Genomic DNA, 22233 nt, shown 5'->3' with positions numbered 1-22233 from the left:
TCTCAAATATATGCACTTTCCCAGTTGCCTGGAGGACTGTTGAAAAAATAGTAAATCTGCCCCCCCCCCCCAACCCCGCTTACAATCTATACACTATAGTATTTCTCCGTCTCCGTCAGCCACACCACCGAACTCCTCTGGACCGACCACCGCTGCATCCACTTCGCCTTCCAGAAACCCACCACACATCACCGCACCCAACAGATCCCCCACCGCTACTGGAGCAAAATCACCGAAGACCAACTACACGCAAACCTCACTCTCAGCCCACCCACGAACCCTCCAACACCGACGACGCTGCCCACATCCTCAGACGCTCGATCGAGGACTGCGCCAACACCCTGGCCCTGCTGAAGAAACCCCCCAACAGAGACACCAGCAAGAGGGCCAGCTGTTTCACTACAGAACTCCTAGCCTCCTAAACTCCGGACAGCCACGCAGCACACAAGTACGCTATCCGCAACCACCACCACCTCATCAGGGCGGCCAAGAGGACCTCCTTCAAAGACAGCCTCGACAACAACGCACACAATAGCAAGGAGCTATTCAACATCGTGAAGGAACTCTCCAACCCCAGCTCCAACACAAACGACATCCCGCCGTCGCAAGCCCTGTGCTACTCCCTCGCCACCTTCTTCCACGGCAAGATAGCAGACATCCACGGCAGCTTCAACTCCCAGACAGCCCCAACAGATAGCAACACGACAGACCCTCCGCACACCATCGACCACGACCCCCTGCTAGCCTGGCCAATTACGAGCATCGATGACACCACCAAGACAATGTGCACAATCCACTCCTGCTCTCCGTCAGACCCATTCCCGCACCACGTCTTCAACAGAGAAAGCAGCTGCATTGTACCCCACCTGCGCAACGTCATCATTCTCTCCCTCAAGACCGCGACCTTGCCAGAGATCTGGAAACATGCCAAGATCAACGGCCTACTCAAAAAACCTAAGGCAGTCCCAAGAGACCTCAAGAACCTTCGGCCCATCTCTCTGCTCTCCTTCCCGGCCAAAGTCATCGAGAAAACTGTCAACAGACAGCTAATCCGATACCTCGAAGAAAACAAAATCCTGGACCCTTCCCATTCAGGGTTCCGCAGCAACCACAGCACTGAGACTGCCCTCATCACTGCCACCGACGACATCAGGACCGTGCTGGACAACGGCGAGACCGCAGCGCTCATCCTCCTAGACCTCTCTGCCGCCTTCGACACCGTATGCCACCGCACACTACGCGCACGCCTCCACGCCGCAGGGATCCGAGACAAGGCTCTGGATTGGACTACCTCTTCCTCTCTGGCAGAACCCAGAGCGTCTGCCTCCCCCATTCCGTTCCAAAGCCTCCGAGATCATCTGCGGCGTACCCCAGGGATCCTCCCTCAGCCAGACGTTGTTTAACATTTAAATGGCCCAGCGCGCACACGTAGCCCGACAGCACGACCTCAACATAATCTCCTACGCCGACGACACTCCGCTGATCCTCTCCCTCACCAAGGACCCCATCACCGCCAAAGCCAACCTCCACGAAGGAATGAAGGCCGTCACCGACTGGATGAAGACCAGCTGTCTGAAGCTGAACTCGGACAAGACGGAGGTCCACATCCTCGGCTCCAACCCTTTAGCCTGGGACGACTCCTGGGGGCCGACGGCACTGGGGGCAGCCCCGACACCTACCGACCATGCACGCAACCTGGGAATCATCCTCAACTCAATGCTCTCAATGACCAAGCAAGTCAACGCCGTCTCCTCCTCCTGCTTCAACACCCACCGCATGCTCCGCAAGATCTACAGATGGATCCTGACAGAAACAAGAAAGACAGTTACCCAGGCCCTCTTCAGCAGCAGACTCGACCACGAAAACGCCCTCTACGCGGGAGCCTCGCCCAAGCTCATCAAACGACTACAACACATCCAAAACGCATCGGCATGACTGATCCTCGGCGTACCACGCCATAGCCACATCACCCCCCACCTGAGAAACCTGCACTGGCTCCCCGTCAACAAGAGGATATCCTTCAAGCTCCTCACCCACGCACACAAGGCACTCCACAAGACCGGCCCAGCCTCCCTCAACAGAAGACTCTCATTCTACATCCCCAACCGCCAGCTACGCTCCGCCGACCTCGCACTCAACACCGTCCCGCGTATCCGAAGAACAACCACCGGTGGGAGATCCTTCTCCCACCTCGCCGCCAAGACATGGAACACCCTCCCACTGAGACTACGACGGACCCAAGACATGCTGACCATCAGGAGGATACTCAAGACCTGGCTGTTCGATAAGTAGCGCCCCTCCCACCCCCAGCTCCTAGAGACCCTCGCGGGTAAGTAGTGCGCTTTACAAATGATTGATTGATTGATTGATAATATTTGTGGCAACAATGGAGTTATAAAAAGCATGCCACACCCGTCACAACATTTTTACTTTTACAATGTTTGTTGGATGGGAATTAGAATAGTACATTTTACCAACTTTTTTTATTCAATTTAATTAATGATTGTGGGGATCAGGTTAGTATAATACATATCAATTAACAGTTATAAAAGAGAAGAAATAGTATATTGTATTAATAATTCAAAGTGCTCTATAGTTTCAGAATATTTGTAACATTGGAGATAGGGAATTAAATTAACATACTTTTAATTTTAAAAGGGATTTTGTTTTTTAAATTTACATTTTAATTATTTTTAGAAAGTTTAATTTTTTAAATGTTTGCTTTTCTGTTTTAATAAAAATCAATATATAAGTATTAAATGTATTTAAATACGTGTTAAGTATTTTTTTATTTTTGGATAGTTCATTTTGACATTTTAGTAACTTCAGCCTGCCAAAAAGGAGTTTCAGCATAACAAACGTTGCTTTCGCTGATGTGTTCACTTTTGTTGTTCTGTTCTGCTTTTAAGAAGCGAGAACATCGAAATGTTGAAAGACTTCTGCATCGTGATATACTGTCAAGCACAAAGCTATAGTGGGACGCGCCACTCCTGCTTCCTGATTACTTGGCACAGCTGTTGGGCGAGTCTGAAAAAGAGAGGCGGGCCTAACACGATGATATAAAAGATAATAAAAACACAGGGCCTCGGAAGCAAGAACAATGCGCCAGCACGGCAAGGTATCATGGAAAGAGACAAAGGCCGGTCACCCGCCCCGGGCGCAACCATGGGAATAAAAATAACAAGCTCTTCTAACGGAACCCATTTGACAGTAAGTCCGCTGTCTATTTCCTTGATCAACAGAGGTGGGCGGAAGACTGTGTGATCTCATTCTTAGCATAGAGCCACCGCCTGGCTGAGGTGTCTTCGCGGTGCCTGAGTGGAATATGAAGGCATCGTCTGTGCTTGCGTTGTCTTCAACGCAGCTGTCAGGCTAGGGCGCGCGCGCCTGCGTACGGCCAGCTGTGGGTGCGGTGTCTGTTGGGTCCTCGCCCACCGGGTGATGTCACTGCCCCAACCCGCAGTGTAAGATGGCGGCCGCGGTGGAGAAGCGGCTGCTGGATGGAGAAACCGATGAGGATGAGGGGCAGAACTTGTGGTGAGAGTCAGAGAATAGAATGGTGTGGCAATGGGATGACAGGAGGCAATCAAGGAAGGGTGTCATGTAATGAGACAGGAGGTGACATTAAGGTACGCCGAAGGGATAAGCAGGCGGAGAGGCAAGAAAAGGATGGAGGAGGAAGATACTGGATGGAAGAAAAAAGGAGGGATGGAGATGGGCAGGACAGGAGTCTGGTAGAAACTACTGCCGGTACATGAGACTTCAGTATCCAATACTACATACCCATCTCGCAATAGATATGGACGGACCATAGAACATCGCTGTACCAAACAACACACACAGCTGACTACATCTTCTGCGAGAAGCGAGTGAACAGACTGGCTAGGTGAAGAGAGACACGACGGGCCCAGATTGCATCCACTTCAAACTGGACATGTTTGACACAGACAGAGCACACATCCCATGTGAGAAGAAAGACATTTGTACTAGGTCCATCACTGACTTCCAAGCAACATGACTAACCCGGGAGCATCGGGACATGCTCGGTAGCGCATTTTCTGACTTGACCTCTCTGTCAATAATGACATGAGTGGGCAGAGCTATACATTGGATGTAAAAGATTGGGAGCTGAGGTGGTAGGCTCTAGAAGGGCTCTGCTAAAAAGTGTAACTACAAATCTGTCCAAGACTTGCAGGCTATGTAATTTGGGCGTGGCTTAACATGTGTAAACTAAAATCCTTTGCTTCACACGTGCCACCCGATCAGCATTTATTTGTATGCATTTCTGTGAGTTTTCTGTTATTGCTTTAAACTTGTCTCGAAACAAGAAGTCAAGCTCACAAGCCAGGACTATTGGCTTTGCCAGTGCTTATTAGCCGTAGCAAATAAAATAATAACAACGACTTTGTTGTGAGTAATTTGGATTGAAAATGTTTCCATTCTAAAAATATGACACTGATTTAAACATAACTAAGGTCTGTGGAACGGGAAGTGGCCTTAAGAGTGTCTCCAACACTCTTATTCTCCCCTTCACACCAATCTTTTTTGCAGTCTCTATCTGTTAGATACTTATCCCTTTATCTCCCCACATTTCTAAAATCCTTCATCTGATTATCTCAAATTTCTCCACGATTGCAATTGGCAAATGTGTGTCTATCGTTCTGTGCGCTCTACGAGAGGCCAAGGATTATGTGTGCATGTTGTCTTTATGATCCACTGTCGAGCACTGTGATAAACTCGCACTGCATTTTATATCAACTTCAGCGGTTTCAATAGTGAGCCGCCATTACCACCCACCAACATGCTGAGCTAACTAATACACCTGAAGGCGGCTGAGCTAACTAATACACCTGAAGGCGACTGAGCTCATACTATGCACTCTACAAGAGACTGATGTGTTTCTGTAGATTTGTCATGCATCTTGGGAAAAAACAGTCTTAAGGAATGCAAGATGATGTAAAGTGCGAATAGGGATTGCATTGCTGACATGGACTACCTTAGGTTTTTACAGTCATTTTGAGAAATCGATCAACGTAATTGCGAGTGTAGTTAAAGACATGAATATAGATTCTTATGGTAACCCTTTCAAGTTCGTTTTTTAATTATTGGTCGGAGACCACGCAGGACCTGCCCCACTTAAAGCCCTGTGACTGACTGACTGGCCAACAGCAGAGCCTGTAGAACAAGAAACCTGACAGTGTACATACAGGATGATTGAGAAAGTGCAGAACTTGAGTACATTACTTATGAGAGTAAACCAAACATCCCTTACAGTACACCCTATGTGAACAAAAAGACGAATCGGGAGCGCCCCTTCTTTGAGAAGTTAAATTGCCAATAGTGCATCCTGTGCTGGAAGGGTCACAAAAGCCCACTAGCACCTTGCCAGTGAGAAGTCATATTATTGACCCCGACTAATCCCCCACCCTGTAAGCAGGACCCTCTGTAAAGTTCAATTAATACACATTTATGCGACAGAGGCGTCTTGATGAATTTGGTCACGATTGATTCTGAGTAAGTTCTATATGTGATGAGTCAATAAAAGTTGATCTGTCCCATGGCGGCTTATTGAATGCGGAGGAGGACTTCACGCACTAAATCACATGATTATGAAGTTTACATAACTACTATGAATCGGAGTCTACTTTACATAAATACATTACAAGTATCACTATTCCTTAGACAAGATGATGACTATATAACCCTTGGGATAGCCTGACGTTTGTTGCTGTACAATTGTATTTTAAATATACAACTTTACTATGTAACCATTCAATAAAGTTTGCAATTTTTAGATTTCCCCAAAATGTATGTAGCATAGAATATTAGATGAAGCAAGATATCCAGTACAAACCAACATAGTTGAACTTGCAATTATCACACTACAAAGGCAGTGGTCTTTGCATGTCTTCAAATGCTAACCACCCAATTTAACTAGAAAGCTCTAGAAAAAAGGTGACCGGAAACCTGCACATGTATTCCCAGCCTCTCTCAACTTTAAAATAAGTTTTTACGTGTTTACTCAAAGCTGCCTGGCAAATGTTTGGTCAAGGCAGATTGATTCTTCTAATGTTGAAGGATCAGCCCGCACACTCACGAGACTACTGAGAATGTTTGCTTGACCTCAAGCGATTTAGATGGGAATTTCATCAGCTATTAAAAAGTAATGGGTATTGGGCCTGGAGAGCTTTTATGCAGAGGAAAAAGAGAATTCCAATTGGTGCAGTCCACAGCAAGTTAGTTGTAAGATGTATAACAGTATCTCATATGGAGCTCCAGGCACTTGCCTGTTTTTTTTTAGCACCTAGAAACAGTAAAGTGCAGCCAAAAAAGGAATACAGTAGTCCTACCTCCTCGGGGCTCTGCCCTTTTTGGTATCCTGCTTGCTTGTAGATAAGTTCCAGTCAAGTGGCATCAATAGAAAACGACAGTTATATTTTTTTTGTACCTGTCTGCTAATGTATAGTGCTAGTGCAAGAGGTGTGGCGCAGCAGCCAGGGCGACTGACACCCGACGTTGGGGATCAATAGCTTGCTTAATCTTCCCGACGGCCCCCAAGGCCGGGAAACCTTCGGGTAGCTGTGCGCTTTACAATTACAGGATTATTAATGTATGTAATGTATGTATAAGCGATTTTGAACAAAAGGACCATGTTTTATTCTGGTCGTCTTAAGAATAACTTCCCACTCTTAATGCAGCATTAACACTATAATTAACTTGTCTCTTACTAATTTATCCATATAGAAACGTAATGCATTTGACTAGTAGTATAAAGTTATTTTGTCACAAACACATTATAAAATTGACCCAACACTGTTTAGCTGCTGCCATTTTTCTATCTTTGTTTCAGCGCTAATACCTTTTTTTTGTTTTTTTTAAATGTCATATTTGATGCATACTTTTATATTTGTTATGTTTGCTCTGATTGCCTCAGGCATTAAAAGATTTGTGGTGTTCCTGCAGGTCTTCAATCCTGAGTGAAGTTTCTACCAGGTCCAAGTCTAAGCTTCCATCTGGGAAAAATATTCTAGTGTTTGGTAAGTAATGATTCGAGCCCTGGCTATACCTTCTGTTTCATATACTCTCGCTGATTCCCAAAACATTTTTGTGCACCCAGTCAAACTTACTCGCCCCAAAAGTTGCATCAGTAGTCATAGATGCTGGATGGGGCTTACTAATCCTCTAACAAAGTCCACAGTAAGCATGAAACTGTATACGTCAGAGTTCAGTGTGTTGACCTCTTACCACGCCCGGAAGCTAACAAAACAGGCACAACATTTATAGGTTTTGCCTTTTTATTGGGAAAAATGGCAATCAGAGTGTCCGTAAAATCAACCACAGCAACCCCCCTGAAAAAATTGTAGGAAGAAGCAGAGTATTGCTCTTCATCCTGTGGCCTCTGTAGGTGACTACTAACACGTGGTCTGAAGTGTTCCTCTTGTTTACATCAGAACGAAGGATGAACAGCATACTGACAAGCCCAGACACCATACATCCTGTAGTAATTGAACACTCTTCCTGTAAACATACTAGATCTCAAACTCCAGGGTCACACTCCAGGGTCGGACTTATGGCGGGCACCGGGCATTTCCCCGGTGGGCGATTGGCTGCAAACGGGAGTTTACCCTCTGGTAGCTGCGGCACTCTGCCCAGACCTTCCTTCTCTTTTCCTGGCTAGAACACCTTAAAACCCCTTCCTATCGAGACAACTAACGAACTATGGCAGAATGCTCCTGTTTTGATTTCTTTCTGTTATTAGATACTTTATCTAGCTTTGTTAGATATTCAAAGACAAATCTAGCCTTGCCAACTGGCTAGTAATGTTTGGCAGTAGACTAACTTGAGTTAACCTATTTTGCATGCACTTGACATGTAACAGAAAAAGCAACTTAGTAGCCCCCCCCAACTCCCTATATTACCGCACACTTCACCATGTAAGAGGGACAACGTCTAATCCTGTATATTAAATATAAAACATTATTATAACCGTGACTTTATTACGTACTTTCAAATGCTAGTAAAGCTGCTGTCTTGCAGGTGAGGATGGCTCCGGTAAGACAACTCTTATGGCGAAACTGCAGGGAGCAGACCATAACAAGAAAGGAAGGGCCCTCGAGTACCTCTATCTTAGTGTCCACGATGAAGACATTGATGGTAAAGTTCTCAATTTGTGTTGAGTTTTCTGTTCTTGTTGACATGCGATTGCTTTCTAATTTCATATGTTCACTTCACTTTTGTTTATTGGTTTGCGAGCAGTGTATTCTAAAACTTGAATTACGCATGACAGCTTCTCTTATGCTAGCTGTCATATTATCATTCATATGTGCCTACTGTGCCAGTAAAAAAAAATCTGCTTCCCCAGGGTTCACTTTCTCGTTGGTTGGTGTTTTTATGATGGTAGTTCTGCTCAACCTTGCAGAATTGTAATGTTCCTACCTAATTTTCGTTGCAAATCTTTGCTTTCCTTGGATGGAATTTTTCGAGAGGCTTTGCATCCCCAAATTGAAGCTGAATTTGTACTAAACAGAGAGCATATAAACTGTACTTTGTGTCCAAGTGGATTTTTTTTTTTAATGTTGCAACTTTGAATGAAAAGTACCCTAATACTTTTCTTTATTAAAAGGAATAATATATATTGTAATGCTGTCCCAGGGGTGTCTATTTCGCAGTAATGCTGGATGACTGAGTTACCATTTTGCGTAATACCTTCTACTTTTTAGGTCTCGGACTAGAGTCGCACTGTGTAAGCAGTGGGCGGAGTCCGAGATTTTTTGTTTTGGCAGTATGGGGGCTTGAACCTGCCCCTCTTCTCCATTGGCTGGCTTCCTAAACGGAGGCCAGCCATTGGAGGAGCGGGGTGTCACTCAGTTCAAGCCCCGTCTTTTTGCGATTCGGGGGCGTGTTTTTTGCAGTTTATAAGCCGTGACGTCATCCGTCACTCGCCTGCTAAATACACGCCCCCGAATCGCAAAAATGGCAGCGCTTTTGTTTTGCCATTTCCCCCCGACCGCCGCCGGAAGAAGTCGCCGAGTCCTCCGCCCCAGCTGAGTGCTTGTCTTACCGGCTGTGAGACCTGTCCGCCCCCCTTTCCCTGTCCTGGGTTCCCCCCTTTTGTTCCTCGCTTGCTGTGTGCTGTCTAGTGGGTGTGGGGGTGGATTGCGGTCGCGGGGCCAGGGACCCGGACGGGGAGTTGGCCTGGTGCCTCTACTGTGTTGCCTCGTGTTGCGGGGAGGGGGGTGCGCTCCTCATGCTGGTGTCACGCTGGCGGGGTGGACCTTGGAGCGGGTGTGCAGCTTGGGCTCGGCGCGGCCGTCTTTCAGCCTGTGGGTCCCTGGGGGGGAGGTGTTTGAGTTCGCATGCGGATGTGGTCTTGCATGGTTCTGGGAAGGGGGACTTTGTTGGTGGGGACAGTTCGGCATGGGCCAGGCGCGGCCGTCCTGCCTGCGGGTCTCCTGGGGGGGCCGGGGGGGGATGTGTTGGTGATTTCATGCGCGGCCCCGCCTCCGGTCTGGTCTGTTCCTCGGCCTGCGGGTCTCTTGGGGTTGCGATCTTGTGTGCCTTCCCGTTACCCAGGACCCCTGGTGCCGTGTCCGCCTGCCCCTTTTCTTATTTACTTGTTTGTTTATGCGTTTTTATATAGCACGGCTTTTTGCGAGGGCGTCGGAGCGCTTCGCAAGGGGGCAGATATTAACAAGTGTTCAACTTACAGGGGAGACGTTATGTCACATGAGGTAATGGTGACAATTGTGAGCAATCGGATTGCATGCGGCAGCATTCAGTGCATTACAGGAGGAAGGGGTGACGGGTGTGCAGGTTACAAGAGATATCGGGGTACATTTGGGTAGAGTACTGCATTCTTGCTGGATACCCGGGCACGGGTACAAACGTTGCGTAGGCAATGGTGGCACTTGTGCAAGTGTCTATGGTGGACAACTTGCCTGGTTGCCCGGGGCGCGCGCTGCTGCTCCTTGTTGTTGGCTGTGCACCTTGTGGCCGGTCTCCCTGTACGTGTTTGAAGGCGGAGGACCGGCAGAGTGGTAGCACAGTGTTAGTTCGTTTTGGCCTCGTTTTCGCTCTTCGTCCAGGACTGCTGTTCCCTCCCAGTCCACTAGTGTTCATGCTGTGGGGCTCAGAGGTTGGTAGCTTTAGATGCGAGTGGTGGCTGTGCTTTTCACTAAGACAGCTTGCTGAGAATCCCTCCGCTCCCAGACAGTCAAGCTTCAAGGATCATTTTCTAACTCCCAAGCACACGTAATTAGTGTCAACTTATTTCAACTTATTCAGAACAATACATATATGTTAAACACAAGGCACAAGTGAATCAATCTAGAAAAAAGAGAGTTTTCCCTAATGGACCCAGAAAGGACTGGGAAATATTGTGACAAAAAAGAGGGTTCCTTTCTGTGGTTCTTGAATAAGAGTTTGAATGTGACCTGTAAAGCTAGACACCTGCCTATACAACTTTTCTGTCCTCAATTACACATATTACAAACATAACATAAATTATGTCAAAAAAACCATATTCATTAAAAAACCATATTTATTAAAAAAGAAGTTACGTTTATCAAATAACTTGATATAAACAAATTCTTATACATAAAATTTCATAATAAATCACAGACAAATTTCAATGTATCAACATGTAGAAAATCAGTTAAAAAAGCCAGTGTTGCCGCGATTCGGTGCTTTGATTGTTGGAACACCTTCCTCAGGACTATGTTTAAAAACTTCTTCAATATTTATCGCATATTTCAATTTGCGGTACCAGTCTTGATCCTGGAGTTGAGGTAACCTTATGTAGTGTTCTACGCCTCTGCTTTTTCGTCAAAGGATCTTTTATAGTTGTTCGTAGAGTCGTGTACATTAAAGCATACACTTCATGGGGCTTTGTACGTTGCCGGTTGTGCCGATTATATACGCCTTCCCACTCCTTAGTTTCTATGGGGATTGTGGAGGTCGTCACTTCTTATTTTACTTGAAGCCGAACCTTTTTATCTTAATAAATATTCACTCGTTGCACATAATGTTAAATCATGAAACTTGTTTTACATGCAGTACATATCATGCTGTGAATTTATTCTTTTACACAAACATTCTGACAGTGTTCTTCTGTTTTCATTTCAAGATGCTCTATGCATTTCGGGTCTCACAGGACCCTTCAGCAGGAGCAAGTGCCATCTACAAAAATAATAATGCACAGCAATGAGCTTGACATCGCAACTGGGGTAAAAATATAACATATGGAAAAGAGCAACATGCTTGCTAGTAATATGTGATAACCTTAATCAGAAAAAATGTGTGTGAACCCAAACCATCACCACCGTGATTGCACTGAAACGCAAAAACAGAATGACCAGCTTACTTGATACTTTTGAAACGACGCTTGTGGTACCTAAAAAATTAAAACAACCTTCTGTAAAAGAAACCCTGTGTTACACTGATTCCTACGAGCATATATCAACTTTGCCTTCTGGACTTACCAAAAGGCTTCATGTGTTTCAAATCCTGATGTTTAAATATCCGTGCTTGGTAACTTGTTCACGGCGACTGCGTTTCAAATCCCTATAACAACAAGAGCATAGGCACAATGTCTAAATAGACCCTCTGTTGAAATGCCGTATTTAACAATTCCATTCAAACACGCTCTCTTGCTAAAATTCCACGAATCTTACAGGTTCCCTTGCAAATCAAGATCTAGAACTCCGCTCGACCGTCCTCCAAGTGAATACAACTCCCCAAAACTACGCATCCGCGAGACGCTGTTACCAACGAGTTCAGCAGTAAACACTAACAAAGGACTACTGTTCTTAAATGTAATGCGGCCGCCATAGTTGAGGGGGTAAAAACAACTCGGCTGAAAATTACAATTTTAAAAGAAAACCTGTAGCCTTGATTACTTATCCATGGAAAATTCATCAAAAAATATCGTAAAGAACAAAGAGTGTTTACAATGTATGACGCAGTACTATAAGGTCAAAACAAAACAAAAATATCACTCCGAAAAACCTCGTAATTCAACCCAAAATAAGTGGTGTGAGAAATATAAGTGTGTAAGCATGCTGAGACAGACCAGAATAATTTAAACAACATACTCGACCTATATACAGAATATATACATGTGTACTTATCAGCAGTTAACCACAATAATGAGCAAAGTTACAGAAAACAAGATAAATCTATCCTTTCATTTAATCCTTTCGGTTCTTGGGTACCCAGCTTTTTTATCCAAAATATTTCTCGCTGCAAAATGGGATCTAGTACGATCCACTCCTTCAGGGAGAACTACCTGTTCTAGCACTGAGAATTTTAATTGAGATATACTGTGTCTCTCATTGGTCCAATGGGATGCTAAGTTGCTTTTCATATTTTTATTTCTTATCGTACCTTTTGTGTTCTGAAATACGCACTTTTAGTTTTCTTTCTGTCTTTCCTACATAAACTTTCCCACAGGGACATTTAATGTAGTATATAAGGTTCATAGAATTGCAATCTGAATTATGATGTAATTTTATTTCTTTTCCTGATAGGGGATGTTTTATAGTGTTGCCAATGATGACGTTGCTGCAGTGCACACAGTTTGTACATTTTTTCATGCCTCTATTCACTGATGTATCTTTCTTATGAGTTGAGAATTTCAGAATCTCTTTCAGGTTCTTAGACCTTGTATATGCAAAGAGTGGTTTAACGTCAAATAAACCTTGAAAATCAGTTTCCTTTTCCAACAAAACCCAATGTCGGTTGATGATATTCTTGATTTTTTTGGGTACTCATATTGAATTTAGAAACAAATACGTGCCTTTCTTTTTTTAACCTTGGGTTTCTGAATTAACAGATTTTTCTGTTCCATGGCATGAATCCGTTTGTTTGCTTGTTCTCTGATGTTAGTTGGATAACCTCTTTGTTCATATTTTTTAGCTTGGACGGTCAATTGACTTTCCAGATCACTTTTGTCTGAGCATATTCGCTTCAATCTCATAAATTGTGAGAAAGGAAGATTCTTTTTGAGGCTAGGAGGATGAAAGCTTTGATATTTTAAAGCGTTATTGACATCTGTGTCCTTTCTGTAGAGTCGTAATCAATTTTTTGTCTTCTATTTTAAGCAACACATCCAAAAAAGATATTTGACGATCACTTATTCCATAAGTGAATTGTATGTTATCGTCATATGTATTCAATTGTAGAAGTTTTCTCTCAAGATTTTGTCTATCCCCAATCCATATGATAAAAATGTCATCTATGAACCTGCAGAACAATTTCATAGAAGTTTGCCATTCTTGATCATTGAAAATATTGTCGAACTCAAATTTGGCCATGTAGGTATTGGCGTACGCCGGCGCCCCGGAAAAGCCCATGGATGTGCCTTTCTGTTGCAAGAAAAACTGATTATTCCACTGGAAATAACTGTGGAACAGACAAAAGTGCAAAATTTCCAATATGAAAATTTTATCTGCTCTGATGTTAGTTTGCTGAAGTAATGCCCATTCAACTGCCTCTATTCCTGCTAAATGGGGAATGGAGGTATAAAGTGACTTAACGTCTACAGTACATAACAAGTTCTCAGTATACGTGACTTCTTCGATTTTATTCAGAAAATCAGTCGTATCTTTAACATATGAACGCCATTTTTGAACAAACGGCTGGAGAAAAGTGTCTATATATTGGCCTAAGGGCTCAAAAATGGTTCCACATCCAGTGACAATTGGCCTCATAGGAGGATTCTGAAGATCTTTGTGGATCTTGGGAAGCATGTACAGTTTGGGTTGTCTTGGTAAATCTATAGTTAGGAACTGTCGTGTAGAAGCTGTAATAACTCCTTCATCAAAGGCTTTTTCTAAGATCATATTGAGGGTAACTTTAAGCTCATTGATGGGATCCTCCTCAAGTCGTAAATATGTTGAAGTGTCTTGCACATGTTCATTCACCTTCTCCATATAAAAAATTGTCTGCATAACAACAATGGCTCCACCTTTGTCAGCCTTTTGAATTATCAGTTGGTCATTTTTTTGAAGATTCAATATTCATTTCCAGAAACACGTAACTCACATGATGGATGGCACTGATGCCCTTGTTTGGTGTAAAACATGATGCTTCTCTCTGGCTAATCTGCTCTATATCGCCATCACCTTCATTGCATTTTGGTTCACTTGTCCCTGTTTCATAGCATTATTTCTTATTATTCAGACTCATCCCTATACTACTTCTTTATGTATACATTATATCCACCACAACTTCTAGATTTTCTTCAACATCATCAACACGTGATCGGACTACTGTCCAATCACAGAACCACAATTCCCTGACTTCTCCACGTCATTAACACGTAATCGGACCTTAGTCCAATCATAGAACTCGATGTACGTAACTATGGCTACCGCCACACGTCAACTGCTCACTCACGGAGTTAATTACATTTATATTTTGCTTTCAAGTTCATTCCTGGTTTTATAAGCTACGTCAAATCCCGCCACGGGGCTTCAAGATCATTTCAGTTCAAGCTACGTTTTGAAGCTGTCGATCACGATCCTCCCGTTTAGCCAACACGTGATCATTTCTTCACATTAAAAAAACCCTCCTATAGGCTTTGTACACACCCACGTGACCCGGAACACGGATTCGAACACACAGTTTGAAGCAATACGTAAGTTTACCTCCACGCTCGTTATCTGGTATACTCCTCGTATTTCCCACCAACCTCAGACCACTTAACTTGTTTAGATTGGTCATTTTATTTTATTTTTTAAATCACCGCAACATCCAGAGTGATGGTTTTACACGCAGCCACTTTGTTTCTGACGAATTGGCCCGATTAAGTTTCCATTTTTTGTCTTTTTTTCTTCAAACATGCTAGTTAGCAGTCTCTTTTGTTTACTATAACGCTGACATTAATGTATTACCCTGTAAGAATTCTTTAGCTGCAGATTACACATGTGATATCCGTGTACTTTTGCTTTTTAATGAATACTAAGGTCCTGAATGTTTTCTTATCACTATTTTCAAACAGGCCCCTGACGAAGGGTTACTATCCTTTAACCCGAAAAGCATTGGGCATAATATGAACTATTGAATTTTCATGAATACAATGAACTTTCTCTAATGATGTCGAATTTTCAAAAGGAAAAGATGAATTAATAAAAGAAATCGTGAAATAGATGAAATTTTCATTTGTAATGTCATACCTCAATGGAACGTAATGAAAATTGATAAAATATATGAATAAGTGAGTGAAGAAACTCAGCAGTTTCATTTAAAAAGGAGCGCTTTCTTCATGATTTGTTAACCACATTTGGCACAAACACCTCTTAGATCTCATGCTAACACTGGCATGTAAAGTCGTGCTGAGTAAATGGAAGAGTGCATCCAAGGTTTCTTTTAAAATCTGGCACGAGTGGCTGGCTGTATTAAGGGATGCAGATATCGACGTTCTTCATTCATCACCTTGGCGAAAGCCCCACATCAAGCTCTGGAGCATACTTGACTCACTGGAACTTTGCTATGATCCACCGTAGGCTGGTTTGGTTGTTACACCTCTGCCCCATGCCCCGTTTAACCACATAAATGGACATGTATACCGGCGCTGTGAACCCGCTGTCTTGACCTAAGGCTTGTCTCTCAGGTTACGCTGCTGCTGTTCAGTTTTCTCCCTTTTTCTTTCTTTCCTTCCCGTTGTTCTCTTCTTTCTTTCTCCCTCCTCTTCTTCTTCTTTATTTTGGTCCTTCAGGTCCAATATCACATGCATGGCTTCATGCTTAGTACTTATTGACTGTAAATTATCTTTTTGTGATTTGCCATACTTACTTCCCTCGTGATATGCCTCTGGATTCTATTGCCTCATGTATGCATCATATGTGTCCGTCATGCATTATTCTGTGTATTCTTTTGTTTCTTTCGCCTTCTTTTGATCCTTCAATAAAAAAGATTTGAAATAAAAAAAAAAATAGACATTAAGGGGCCAATTATGATGGTGGTTGGTAAACCTCTGACCGCTCATCAGAGGCTTACCAATGGACATGGTAGGTTTACAGTCCGACCGCCCAATTATGATGTAGGCGGTCAGGGTGTAAACCGTCTAGTCTTTCAGACTGGCTTCTGACTGGCTGAAGGAGCCTGTGGAACAGCCGGAAACCTTTCATAATCCCCTATGGACGGCGTTTCCACGGTCGGTATTACGATGTTGGTTTCCGACAGGCTTTTCATGTCTGACTTTGACATGAAAAGCTTGTTGGACAGCGACTTTAGGGGCCCCTAGCAGGGCCCCCATCCCTCGGTAGCCTCCGGTTGGGGGCCGGCGTTTGGGGCACCTATGGTCCCCCCACATTAATCCCTGCACTGTGTGGCAGGCACCGTGAGGTGCCTACCGAGAGTTGCAGGAATTAACTGAAGCTCCCATTTCTTCATGGGAACTTGTGCTGCAGCCGGTTTCCCACTGCAGCACAATCTTCCATAGAGAAATGGGAGATTGCCACAACACCATGTGCAGTCGCATTGCAATTGCGGTGTTGGGACCGCCGACCGGAGGTCGGTCTGTCTTGAGACAGCAACGGTGCGACAACATAATGATACCCGAGTGTTTTTGTTTTAAAGACTTCATTTTCTGTGTCGTGAGCTTGGCAAGATAGTCGACCCAGTCCAGATTTTAGTTTGCCCTTCTATGGTAGCAGTGTGCCAGGCTCATTTATGAATACTGTTTAACAGAGATGGCATATGGTCAATTGAAAGAGTTATGAACATTCATGATCATAGCACATACCTATGAAATGGGATTGTACACTTTGGATGAACTAGGTTCAACTGTGTTGGTGATATGAATTAATAGTCAGAACTTATCAATTAATGATTTTTAGTTAAACTTGAGGCCTAGGCCTTGGGTACAGGACTTAAGCGGGAATCACCTAACTGCTGGTTGTGTTGACAAAACATTGGAGATGTATTTAAACAATGAAAAAAAACAGCTCTGTATTCCACATAAGTTGTGGTTTAATATTAGTATTTAAATGTTTATGAATAGTGGATTGTTTCAGTATATGTAGGCTCATTGGTAAATATTTTGTACTGCATGATAGATGAAAGAATGCACCCTTGATTTTATAATTCTCAGTGAAGGTTTATAATTTTGCTAGTGTTAAGTTTTACATCAGGGTTGGGGTCAATGTATCTATACAAAAATTGTAATTAGATTAGGCAACACTCTTAGTTCTCAATGCTGTATAGAATGGGTGTTTTCCACCAGGAGTTACACTATGGTTTATGGATTGTCTTTTCAGAGCATGCCCAGCAGGTAGTTAAAACCGTTTGTAAAAATGTGTGAAAGTAAATGTAAAAATGTGTGAATGTAAATTTCAGAGGTGCACCACATTTGCATCATTACAAATACACAGCAATACAAATGGACTTCTTCAGGGCACAACAGTAGTAGGAAATTCAAATGAATAATCCGTTCTCACAACATCAGCACATTATTCATATGTGGTTCAGCTGTCATTACAGATGTATGTCTTACTGAAGTGTTTTGTCAGTGTCACCAAAATCGAATCCTCCACTGTATCATTAGTCTGTGGTAAATTAATTTTACCGTGTCATTTTTCCATATAATTATCAATAAAAGACAGCTCATTCAAATGAGAGGCAGAGTCCGTGGGATCTGAGTCATACGGGCTTTAATGGAAAATTTAATGGAGAATCCTCGAGGATTGGATATCATGTTCCATCACCTCTAAGGTTCAGGAAGGGACATGTAACATTTTATTGGTATTACACATTATATATAGTAAAATGGTACAATTGAAACCAATACAGTAGGCGTAACCGGTGAAAAAGAAAGAGATAAGAACACGTGCGTAACAGGAGGCGTGTAAAAAGGCGTACACATGGGCGTGCACTGTACATGTCAGAGAAACTTCACAAGAAACGTCACATGTGGGTGGATGCATAGAGAAAGTTGCAGGATCAGCAGAAACCTATGACCTGAATGCGCGCGCAACTGAGCATGACGTGTAACTGGGGAGAACTGGGGGCTTTGACTTTAGCACTAGTGGAGGAGACTGGTGTCTGGGATGTCAGGGCAACCTGTACCTATGGCATATCTGGTATCTCATGTTTGGAGGATGTAGTGTCTGAAGTAAAAGGTCTCTCGGGCAGAGGCCGTTCAATACTGAATGCTAGTGCGTGCATACTTGTCTTGGTGCAATGCACGGAGCCATGGGCCTACCATGGTAACGGGTTCAGTAAATCACTTGCAAGGAGGACAGGAAGGCCGGGCCCTTTGCTCTGTAGCCGGGAAGATGTTTACCTATTTCACTAGACTGGAATGTGTTTTCGAGGAGGCTGAGCAGATAACTGTAGGCAAAATACGATTTTGGCAGGCAGTCCAGGCCGAGCCGGGCACTGCTTCGCTGGCAGGAAGTAAGGCAGGGGTCAGGGATGCATACCAGAACAGCAGCTTTCAGAAACAGAAGCGACTTCGGAAGCCTCAATTCAGGGCCTAGCTCGGCAGGGCCAGGAAAACATGGCTTCGCATTAAAAGTGCATCATGTAAAGACGTTGGCAACATAGGTTTAGAAACCAAATTAATGTTGCTTTCTTGGAGAACTTGGTAGATAACATGTTAACGTTGGACGCAAATGCATTTGCATCTTCATTTTCGGCCATGGAGGGAAAATGCACGGAGGTCATGCATGTACATGGGACGTTGGGGTACACGATACGGGACATACCTGAACATATAAAATTCGATTTACCTAAAGTCCTTATTCATATGCATCCTTTATTCTGATTTAACCATGTGGAAGAAATAGGCTAAACTGCCCATAACAAAGCACTGCAATTGTGCTAAGTAGGGAAATCGACCCTACTCCTCTAGGCCTACAAGCCAAAAGAACTGAAAGAAACTGTTTTTTTAAAAATGTGTTTACATTTATCAGAATATAAATAGGTGCGTTCTATTGGTTTTGCCAATGCTTGTTGACTTTTAGGGCATTTCCTGTGTAAGCAGTAATAACTTTTTCCACTATGTTACACGTTTGGAATTGTAAAGTTATATGTGGTTTGTGATTTACTCCAGAAAATCCAGGATAAACTGCTATTAGCACAAGTCAGTGAATTAATTAATGTCATTAACATTCCCCTTGGCAGCAGACTGTATAGCCATAGTGGTGAACGTGGGAGGGACGGAAGCGACTAGTGGGAAGGGGTGGTCCTAGTTAGTGCAGGATGGATGGGTCGGGCTAAGTTTGAGGATGGGGTTGGGAGGTGATTTGCAGGCCACTTGCCCACATGGGATTTGGGGGATTGCTGTTCACGTAATCGGTATCCGGCGCGGAAGCCCTGGCAGTGACAGGCGGGCTTGGATGTACTCTAGCCCAACCTTGCAATTGGTCAGGCTGCACACATCGCCGGCTGTTGGTGCTGCGGCGTGCTCCCCTGGAGGGCTGTGGTTGCATGCTGTGGTTTGTACCGGCCCCCTTGTGAAGTGATGTGGAATGGATGTTGCTGTGGAGTCAGTGCAGTTTTGGGTTTTGACAATTGAGTGAGTATAGGTGTTTTGGTTTGGTAGTTCACATGTTTATAATCATAATGTTTACTTTTTTTGAGGTTCTGAATTGACGTATGGCTGTTAGAAATTGAAGGGGAGTTGGTGAGCGTGGGTGATTTTTGGGGTGGTGTTGGGGATGGTCTGTTTGAATTTGCAGTGTGCTGCGGAGTTCATGTTGGATATGAATGCATATGTTTTGAGTGGTCTTTGATGTGATGTTTTAAAAATGTACATTTTGTCACATTTTCTTGTGTTAATCTCCACAGACATGTAGAGAGTGGCAGATTGTGGCTTTGTGCTTGTGGGTTCAGCTGCAGGAGTCTCACCCCTTCAGTTGGGGGTTGGATGCCCTTGGGTCTGTGTCTGGGTCGGGGGGTGTCTCCAGCCTTTTCTGTAATGTGGCCTGTTTGTGATCAGTGGAAATGATTTTGAGCTGCTGGTGTTGTTCAAGTGGCCATCGGATCGGATTGCGTTGGTTCCAACATTGTGGAGGGTTGCCAAAGGCGACTGTCAGTTTGTCGGGCACAGTTGGCAGCGGTGATGTGGGCGGGCATTGGCGTGGGTCTGGCCTGTGCAGGGTCGATTTGGCTTTTGCAATGTGTTTTTGGCCACTGTGTACACCGGTGTGGCTGCTGTTCAGCAGGGCTGGGGGTTGGTGCTGTGGGTTTATTTTATGGAGTGGAGTAGCGTGTATTGGTGGTGGATTGGCTTAGAGTGGTGTTGGGGTGAGGTGGAGGGGGTATGGAGTTGGGTGGAGTGTGGTGGAGTGGAGTGGGTTGGATTCGGGTGGCGTGTACTGGATTTGGGAGGCATGTGGTGGATTTGGGGTGAGTGGAATTAGGTGCGATGCTTTGTGGCGGGTGGAGCGGGGTGGAGTGGGGCGGGGGGATTGGGATTGGGAGTGGCCATTGCAGACCACATGTTTTCGGTTGGGGTGACCATTGCATTTGCGCTGAGGTGCAGTTTTGTTGCGCGGAGGTGATCATGTGTGCGGGTGTCATCGCCTGGTGGATTGATTTTGTTTTTATTGTGTGTGGGTATGTGTGCTTCATTTGTACTGGTTCGGATGTGGTCTGGAACATTAGAGCAGTTCTTTTTTCTTTTTGTGCTGGGCAAGGTGGCATCCTGCACGGAGTCTCCTCTTGCATGGATGCTCGGCGGGATTGTCGGGTGGGTTCACGCCCTCTGAGGTCAGAGGGGGAGGGGTGGACTCCGGGCTCACTTTGAGGAGAGAGTTTGACATTGGTCCTCAGTCTTGGAGTGCGTGGCGGGTGTTGTGTGTTCTTCCAGGGGCTTGATTTCTGTGGGCGGGCCCTCTAAATCTTGTTTTTGTCTTATCAAATGTGGCCAGATGAGAACAAGATTTAAAGGCCGTTCGCTGGGAGAGAGTTTGTGGGGAAATGCAGTGAACGGAGTTTGGGCGGCGGGGGGTGGGGGACGGGCTCGGGATGGATAGCCTGGGGCTGGTGGATCCAGCAAATAGAGGGCCGGAGGGTGTGAATTGCAGGTCACCGGGCCGGATGGTGGGCGGTGACAAGTGCATTCCTCGGTTGGCTTTCTGGGTGTCCCCAGGATGTCTTTGGCAAATCGGATTGGTGCCCGGTCTGGTGGGCTGCGGCCTAGAGGGGCTTTGCCGGGGTGGGGTGCCTCTGTTGGGGTGGTGCACAGTGGCCATGGCGCAGGCTTCTGGTATGGTGGGCTGAGCTGCACACATGGGAACTGCTTGTGTGGAGCTCAGTTGCTGCCATTTGGTTGCGAGCTGCTCCTGGTCTGGGTGTGCATCTCCACTCTGGGGTGGTGGCTGGCGGGGACTTGGAGATCTGCACATGCAGGCTTGCCTTTGTGATTTGGGCTGGGTCCACTGTTGATGCACTGATGTGGGTATGGTGAGGGCTCGAGGCGGGGCAGTGTTTTCCTGCAGGTTCTCCCCCAATCTGCAAAAGGTGACATTTATTTCAGAGAGCATCTAGCATCTTGAACTGCTGGAGATCCTGACGGTGTTCCCTTCTATTTCTTGTTATTGTTTGGCTTGCATCTGCGCTATTTAGGTGTACATTCTGCATGTGCTATGTGTTTGGTCTGGTTGTCCAGATTGGGTGCATCCAGCATCTGGTGAGGTGGCTGTACATGGCGTTGCCGGTGTCTGGGAGGTGACCGGGGTGCTCAGGCAGTTCTGGGGAGGGACCGTCATGGAGGCGGGGAGATTGTGGTGTGCGAGCCTCGGACTTGTGTTGCTCCGGCAGACACTCTTGTGCCTTCTACACAAGTTGATCTAGTCCAGCCCATTAAGGACGCGGCGGGGCGCGGCACACAGAGACAACCTGACACATGTCCAGGTGCGGAGGAGGTCTCCAGATGGGTTCCAACAGGGACCCACAGCGTACCGTGTCATTTGGGCATTCTGTAATGGCTTTGAAATGTGTCCTTTTAGTTCTAACATGCAAAAGTTTTTAGGTGACGGTGTCTTGCATTAATGTGGCCGCAGTGAGAACTGTGCATTGTATGTAATTTTTGTGTGTGTACTTTTTGAAGTGGACCAACAGATGTGGGGCCCAAATCAAGGAGCAGTTGACCTCCACAACACAGTGGACATCTCATACAAAGATTAGTTTTTGTTTTTATTATCTGTGTAAACATTTTAGTAGTTATTCGAATTTTTTGTTGTTGTAATTTTGCATTTTTAGTTCCATAGTGGGATGTGGGTT

The 22233-nt window shown here is 44.8% G+C and overlaps 1 protein-coding gene across 1 annotated transcript in view; it reads left to right on the top strand.

Annotated features, from left to right (window-relative positions):
* The first annotated feature begins 3274 nt into the window (after positions 1-3274).
* Positions 3275-22233, top strand: part of DYNC1LI2 (dynein cytoplasmic 1 light intermediate chain 2) — a 473715-nt gene continuing 454756 nt past the window's right edge. Inside the window, exons 1-3 of the mRNA XM_086947723.1 lie at positions 3275-3537; positions 6964-7037; positions 8038-8154. Coding sequence (XP_086803849.1) covers positions 3470-3537; positions 6964-7037; positions 8038-8154 — 259 coding nt within the window. The 5' untranslated portion in view covers positions 3275-3469. The remainder of the gene's footprint in view (positions 3538-6963; positions 7038-8037; positions 8155-22233) is intronic.

The sequence above is a fragment of the Lissotriton vulgaris genome, chromosome 12 (assembly GCF_964263255.1).
Source record: "Lissotriton vulgaris chromosome 12, aLisVul1.2, whole genome shotgun sequence".
In the NCBI taxonomy this organism is placed as follows: Eukaryota; Metazoa; Chordata; class Amphibia; order Caudata; family Salamandridae; genus Lissotriton; species Lissotriton vulgaris.
Note: the sequence above shows the minus strand (reverse complement) of the source record. Positions and strands in the feature narration are given on the sequence as shown.